Source organism: Micromys minutus, assembly GCF_963924665.1.
Source record: "Micromys minutus genome assembly, chromosome: 27".
NCBI lineage: Eukaryota > Metazoa > Chordata > Mammalia > Rodentia > Muridae > Micromys > Micromys minutus.
The window spans coordinates 18499722-18507830 of NC_137962.1; the positions used below are offsets into that span (position 1 = coordinate 18499722).

The following is an 8109-nucleotide window of genomic DNA, read 5'->3' on the forward strand; positions in this document are numbered from 1 at the left end:
CCAAACTTTACTGGAGAGAAATAGAAGTTGCAAACCTACTGTTGCAGGTGATGTTTGTATTCTTCCCCGGCCCTGTCTGACTGGATTGGGCCATAGTAGCCTGCCCCAAAGAGCCTGGAATAAAAGGCTTCAGAAGGAACCCAAGCAATAAAATCAAGGGCAAAAACAAAAAGGATATTTTATTTTAAAAACGAGTTTGTGGGTTTTTTTCTTCTTCTTTGCATTCAATACATTGTCATTCAGACGTCACAATACTATATACAGATACACAACATTAAAAAAAAAGAGAGAGAGCCTATTTCGGACGGGCATTTCAAAAGAACACTGTTTTGTAATGAACCAGTGGGAAGGGAAGAGGTGAGGGGGGCCCCCACAGCACCAAGTTGGCTTTTGAGGCAGGACAAATTAGGCAGCATCTACATTTAGCTGGTTTATCCAGGACCAATGATTTCACCCCTCCTTGATCAACTCCTCAGGCTACCGTTAGGAAATCATTGAAAGTGTGTGGTCTGTCCTCTCCACTATTTGCTGTTGCTTATGTGGAGATATGACTGAAGTTCTTCTGAGTAACCCACCCACTGTCTCCTTTAAATAACATTATAAAAAGTTCTGATTTTAAGCCTGGCCTAATTCCCAACCTCACCATGAGAGAAAAAGAGACAGAAGCCACACTTAGCATTGTGGTTGAAGTTTTAAGTTTCTTTTCTTTTCTTTTCTTTTCTTTTTTCTTTTTCTTTTTCTTTTTTCTTTCTTTCTTTCTTTCTTTTTTTTTTTTTTTTTTTTTTTTTTTTTTTGTCCTTCTTGGATTTTCCACAGGACTAAGAGTGCAAAGCGGAGGAGGCAGTGGAACCGATGGTACCTCCCAGGAATTATTCTGTGTTAGAATGTGGCTAGGGGCTGCACCAACTCCAGCTTTTGTTGAGACAGACAGAGAAAGAAAAAGAAAGAAAGAAAGAAAGAAAGAAAGAAAGAAAGAAAGAAAGAAAGAAAGAAATAAAGGAAGGAAGGAAGGAAGGAAGGAAGAAAAAGAGAAAATAAAATAAAATCTACAAGCTCCAAGAATGGATCAGTTTGAACTACATTACGCTGCCAGGCCCTAAGGATTAGCATCAATATCAACACGACTTTTAAAAGATGCACAGAAAAATCGTTAACTGGGAAAACCTTGTTTACGGAGTTCAGGAATGAGAGTAAAAAGGGGGAACAGGAAAAAAAGAAAGAGCTCCCCACATTCTGTGCCCATGCACCCCAGAAGGAAGATTTTCTACAAGCTGAGGCAGGAGGCACAGAAAGAGGCAAGAACTGAGTGACTTGGAATCCCCCAGTCCTGCTTTGGTAGGAATGACTGGGCTCTTCTGGCTTTCTAGCCACAAAGGCCAGGGGGGTAGAGACAGACAGTCTTCCTCTGGCACCCACCTCTACAGCTGCGGCCAACTGAAGGGGGTCGTGGGGAAATTAGGGGTGGAATGGGGCTAGGGTAAGGCAGAGCTATTCCTCTTTCTTGGTAAGATTAAATAGTGGTCTGCGCCGGTGCAGCGTCCTTCGGGTGGATTCCGTTATTGTACAAAGCAGTGACATAAATAGTCGGGTGAGCGGGCAGGCGGGCGAAAGGAAGGTCAGGTGGAGTGGAGATGAGGCGCTTTCGATTTGCTGACCACCTTCTTCTCTTTCACTCGCCGGTTCTGGAACCAGATGGTGACCTGGCGCTCCGAGAGGTTCGTGGTGGCTGATATGCGGCGGCGCTTCTCTTTGGTGATGAATTTGCTGGCTGCGTACTCCTTCTCTAGCTCCTTCAGCTGCACCTTGGTGTAGGGCACGCGCTTCTTGCGCCCGCGCCGGTAGCTGCTCACTTCGGGCTGTAGAGGAACCACATCTACAGCGAGAGAGAGAAAACGTGCAGGAGCAAGTGAGCTGGGTGGCTAAGGGATACCGGGATGCATGCGAGGCGGGATGCGAGGCGGGATGTGAGGCGAGATGCGAGGCAGCAGGTCCTGTAGGGTCTCAACTGGGCCGCCAGACTATACTGTTAGATGAGTGCCCTGATTCTAAGTACCCCCCACCCCTACCTCCTCACCCCACCCCCACCTCACCCCCTACCCCCCTTCCCTGCTGTAAGCCTTTAAGTCCACAGAGAAGGTGAGGCCATTGGGGTGCCAGCTTCCTTTTGGGTACAAACTTTAAGGGAAGGAGCTAAAAAACCACAGTAATCAAGATAATATTTTAAGACACTTGTTTTTTTAAAAAATCAAAACAATGGGAAAATCCATGATAAAATATCATTAAAAAAACTAAACAGATGATCTCTATTATTGCTCCCCCCCCCCTTTTACCTCAGTGTGCACTATGGCTCTGCACAACACCCTTTATTAGGAACATTGGACCTAGTCCTCCTCCTGCTTGCTGGAGTGCCGGTATTTAGAAAAACTCCTTCATTCTGCAGTTAGTACAACAGGGCTCCTACACCCTACAATCTCCCCTTTGTCAGGGGAAGGACTTACATGGTAAGTTTGAGGAGTGCATGGCAATGGGGTGTCAGCTACAGTGGCATGGACCCTGAAGTGGGTCCTTCAGCCTGAAGGTGCCTAAGCACATGAATGGGTCTAGCCTTGCACTATGGGTCAGATTCACCAACATAGAGAAGAAACTATCAGATGAAGCCAGACTGCCTGGAGGTGGGGAAATCAGTCACTTACAAAAGGGGCCCCAGTGTTGTGAATCATCTATCACCACCCAAGGTTCTGGCTCAATGTAAGGAAATCAAATTCCCATAAGAGGAGATTCATACCTACGTTCCACCAAAAGGAAAAAGCTTCTGTTCCAACATTCTATTTCTGTTCTTCAAAAGCTGAAAGACTATACCCCCAGATACCCTAAACTCTGCCCTTGCAATTTCAGCTACCACTTGTTCAGCTTCTTCAGACTTAGAGCATTTCGAAGGAATTCAAAATAGTATGGCAATCCTCACCTGCACTCTTGGCAGTGAAAGGCCAAAGTGACAGGATGAGGGAGATTATGTGAATAGCTCAGCCTTCATTGCTTTCTATGCCATTGCTGGACTTCACGTAGATTCTAATAAGGATTGAGTGTCCGAGTTTTCTTCCTCATTTTTATTTTCCTTTGGAAGTATTAGACATGGCCCCAGCATGAAAGCAGAGAATTTGCGGAAGTGTTTCTTTACACCCCACCCTATAAGCATCTTCCCTACAATGCCATTCCCAGTGAGCCTAGTAAGCTCTCCCTCCACGCCCCCCAGACTCATGGTCCACCAAACAGGGAGGGGGTGTGGGAGGGAGATTGCAAAATGCAGAGAGAAACAAAGTACCCAGAAAGAAAATGGAGAGGGTTCCAGTGGCTCAGGCTGCCTTCATGGTGACAATTTCTCAGGCAGAAAAATTATCTATCCAACTTGTCAATGTTTCTCTGACACCCAAGATTTGTAATCCGGGGGGCGGGAGGCCAGCCACTTCAATTTAATATATATAATCTGTCAAGTTAAAAAAATTTTTTTGGTCCAAGACCAAGTTTTAAATAACTCATCTTCAATTTGTTTTACTCTTATAGATGGAACTATATTTAAGAAACTGATGATTCTGGGGCAAGATTAAAAATTAAGAGAATAAACTGTGATATCATAAACTTCCCCCTTCCCCAGAACACTTCTTCAGATGTATTTTATTAAACACATTTTACAAGATTAGAAATCAGAGGCTCATAGTAGGGAAGTGGCTTAAATGACAGAGCTGGAACCCAGACTCTCTGGCTCTTCACATAAAGTCAGAGTAAGGGTCAAAAGAGAAATGGACCTCCTAGTACATCCCTGTTGCTGAAAGGCAAAGTGAAGGTATGAATGCATTTCTGTAGCTACTTAAACATAAACTCTAAATTTCTAATGAAGTTCAATCAACACAACCCTAAAAAAAAATCTGGTTAGATAACTACTTTAAACTGGTCTCTCTCTCTCTCTCTCTCTCTCTCTCTCTCTCTCTCTCTCTCTCTCTCTCTCCTTCCTCTCCCTCTATTGGATGTTAAGGATTGACTCCATCAAGGTCTTCTTGAGTCAAACTGAACAGCAGGTTGTTTTGACCTCCTGGAGAAACAGCTCCTATCCTTCTTTCTCAAAGAAGCACCTTCCATTGTCTGCTGTTTTGGCCAGAAAGGAAGTGGTCTTCACAGATGTGAGAGCAGCTGGTAGCTTAAACTTTGAGCAGCATCTACACTGCCTAGGGTGTGGACTTAGCTATTAGTATCCGTAGTATCCCAATGTTCCCTTCCCTAGTTCCCCCCTCACCCATATCACCTACACTAACCAATTTGTACCTGGGAATCTAATCACTGTCTATGAGAAGCAATTAAGAATGAAAACAATCTCTTCAGGTCTTTGTTTTGGGGTAGAGGCTGTTCAGGGAGCTTCAAAGCCTTTCCACCTCATTAGTAGGCTCTGGAACTTAAGGGCTATCCTCTTCAGCTAGTGACTCTTTCCAATCCAAATTCAAAGATTGTCAATATAGGCTTTTAGTATGGGATCCAAAACCCCACTGTTTTTGTTTGGTTTGTTCTATCATCCAACCAATCAACTATCTGTCTATCTATGTATCTATGTATGTATCTATCTATCTCAAAACTGTCTTCTGTTTCTTCCTCCATCTAATTCTTTCCTGGGATTTCTGCCCATCTTGGTGAAAAAAGAAAAGTGTCTATACTCATCAGTGTGTGTGTGTGTGTGTGTGTGTGTGTGTGTGACAGAGAGAGAGAGACAGAGAGAAAGGGGGGAGAGAACTGTGAAGCAGGGGTCTGTATAATTGGGAGAAAGAAGCCACAGCTCCTCACGGCTCTAATTATCTAGATCTTTCTGAACAATTGCCTCCATCTCCCACACCAGCCCAGACTATCCTAGGTGAGGTTTCTCAGAGCCAGAGGCAGTGAAGAGAGACAGTGGTGTTTATGGCTAGATGTTGCCGAACAAACCACAATTGCATACACAGAGTTATCTGAAAAATCTCACTACTTCTAAAAGACCTGTGTGGGTAGAAAGATGGAGGGTGTCTGAAGATAATTTCTTTTTCATCTGCCTCCCTCCTGGACCTTTTCAGGCACTGAGATACACCAGCCGGAATCTATTTCTACACGGAGAGCATAAGCTCAGAGCAGTGGAGGCACACTGGGTTTTTATATCCACTTTCCTATTGTAATTTGCAAGTGTATTAAATCTCAATTGGGTTGTATGTTTTCTTTTGTTTCAAAGATATCTTTCTCTAGGAGGCTGTGACATAAAAGTGTTTATTTTTATCAGAGCATGTGTGTGTGTGTGTGTGTGTTGTTGTTGTTGTTGTTGTTGTTGTTTCTGGGAATCTTTAAGATGTTTATTTGCTCAAAGATAATTCTGAGCTTCCCTCCAACCCACCACACAACCCACATGCCTATACAGGAAAGCCATAGCAGCTCTTTTAGGTAAAGTCTTCATTCCAAAGACGTTGCTCTTTGCTCTAGGCCTGAGTTCTTACCTACGGCAAGCAGGGTGGGCACCAGATTCCCAGTCCACCGGCCCTCTTTCAGTGATCCACTACCACAAGGATTTCTGCTGGTCCTTCATTCAAGAAGCCTTCTGTTTTATGAGCTAGAGAAGTGAAGGGCAGCCTATCTTCTATAAGTGCATTGTAGAATGCCAACATATGAACAGCCTATCTTATAGAAATGCATCAGTCTGTGCTTCACATAAATAAAATTGTATAAAAAATCTTATAGACGATGCAGAGAAGGTGGTGTATGACACCATTGTCCCACAACCATGTCCTAGGTTCTGGCAGTGAGAAATGGGACACCTTATGTGGGTGTAGCTCAGGTACTGACGTGTGTTATATCAAGGGACCTTGTGCTGGTTATCAGAATGGTTTTTTTCTTTTTTCTTTTCTTTCTTTCTTTCTCCCCCCCTACATTCTGTAACATCATTCAGTGATTCTTCTCCATCTACCTCTCCACATGAGCCCGGATGCGGAAGAATTTCAGGCCCACTCTAAAGAGGTCTTTGGGTTGATCCTTTCCAATGAAATAGCCCAGGCCTGGCATGGAGGTTAGGGGGCTCTTTCTGGGCACAGTAGAAAGCTATCTCAGGTTTCTTTGGGCTCCCAAAGACAGAGAGGGCTGTCTCCCACCGCGATCTGTACAGGGAGAGTAGACCCAAATGCTGGCTTCTCTAGACCCACAAATCCTTATTTCTCAGATCAGAGTGGAACACAAAGCTCCTGATGCAGTTTTGGGAAATCTGAGCTGGTCTTTCTCCTCTGGGGAGGGGAGGGGTTGTATGGAATCCTTTCCTATTCACATCCACAGAGGAACAACACAGGGGTGTTCTCTTCTTGTATACACAGCCAGACAAGAGTGGTCTGGACCCCCGACCACAGCACAGGCCTTCCTCTCCCACCTCTCATTTTAGAAACCCCTTTCTCTGTCTGGAATGCCAGTAACTAATTCTGACTTATAGGACTTAGCAGTAGAATTCACAGGATTAAAACTGTACCAGAGCAGGAAAGAAAAATTTGCATCCCAGGAGAGGATTCAAATCTCACACATTCCCTCTACAAAGACTTTTTAGCTCTTCTGTGCTCTTATAAAACATCCATGGCTAAATTTAAAAAGAAAAGAAAAATATTGTGCAATTCTATAGGCTCTGGAGAATTAGATTCCCATTTTAATGTTATAGTATCTGGTGGTTGACAGATCCTGAAAACTCGGGCAAGGTAAAGGTTCTTATCCTCTCCCTAAACCCCAACTATCCACTGGGTTGAGGGTTTTGAACTAATTCGCAGGGGCTGAGGGAGGAGGAGGCGAGCTCCTAACCGGAGCCGATCCGAGCCGGCGCTCGGGCGCCTCTGATTGCTTCACTCTGGACCCGGCAGCTCCGGGGAACGTGTCGGAGCAGATTTCTTCCCCAGCGCATTCCTCAGCACAGCTCGCCCGGCCGGCTCCATCGACAGCCTAGCCGAGCCGGCGCGCCGGGGCCAGACGGCGGGGGTGGCTGAGGCGCGGAGCCGCGGGGCAGGCAGGGCGGGGAGGGGTCCCTGGAGGCGGCGGTGGCGGCGCCGCTCAAGCCCCTTCCTTACCTGGGAAGGGAGACTTCCAGAGGTGGGCGGACTGTGACTGCTCCTTGGAGCAGTACACCTGACTGTCCCAGCCATTGGAAAGAGCCCAGTGCTGGTAGCCTTCAACAGGGATGAGCGCGTCGTGACGCGGCTCAGGGTGCCCGCTGATCCCGGGCACCACCGACACGTCCAGGTAGCCGGGCATTGCCTGATAGGAGCTGGCGAAGCTGGGGTAGAAGGCGAACTCCTTAGCCCTGGAGGACAGATCGTCACCAGGCAGGGCGCCCGACGGCTCCGGGTACTTGTCTCCCGGATGGTAGGCGCAAGGCTTCTGCTGCAGGTTCACGTTGTGCGACAGGCGGCAGCCGTAGTAGCTGCCCCCAAATGGGTAACCGTAGCCCAGGGTGGCGCTGGACGAGGTGGGGGGCGCCGGCGGTGGGGCGCATTGGCGCGCCGCCTCCGGAGCTGGGATGTCCGTATAGACGGCGCCCTGAGGAGCACCCAGCGGAGCCGGCGGGCGGGCCAATACGGGGTGCGGGAGCAGGTCGCGGCAGTGGCTGGCCGGGCAGCTGCCGCCCAGCCCGTCCATGCTCGGAGCTTTGCCGGGGCTCGCTCCGCTGCAGCCGCCCCCCGCGCCGCCCGCGCTGCCGCCTCCCCCGCCGCCGCCGCCGCTGCCGCTCTCCGCCGCGCTGTCCTCATAGACGTACATAAGGCTCTCCGGCCAGCGCGGGTGCAGGAGCAGCGAAGTCGTCATGACATGATCTGCTCCAGCTTTTTAAAAACTCCACTTGCCAGAGGCAGCGAGCTAGGGAGACACCTCGATCCCTTTTTCCCTCCCCCATTCCTCCTCCCTTCTCTCTCCACCCCTCCCCTCCTCCTCCCCCCTCCCGGTGCTTCCCCCTCCCTAGCCGCATTCCCACTACGCATGCGGACACACTTCATTAAGAAATCCGGCGGCTCCCGCCCACCTCTCCACAGCACGCCCCTGGTTCCCACGTGACCAGAGCCGCGGCACGTGATGCTAGGCCTGGGT

The 8109-nt window shown here is 48.0% G+C and overlaps 1 protein-coding gene across 1 annotated transcript; it reads right to left on the reverse strand.

The window, feature by feature from the left end:
* Positions 1-1616: 1616 nt before the first annotated feature.
* HOXC13 (homeobox C13) lies at positions 1617-7830 on the reverse strand (the record flags this gene model as incomplete). Its single annotated transcript, XM_080939497.1, has 2 exons — positions 1617-1873; positions 7098-7830. 2 exons carry the CDS (start codon positions 7828-7830, stop codon positions 1617-1619), a joined length of 990 nt encoding a protein of 329 aa, XP_080795623.1.
* Between the last annotated feature and the right edge of the window lie 279 nt (positions 7831-8109).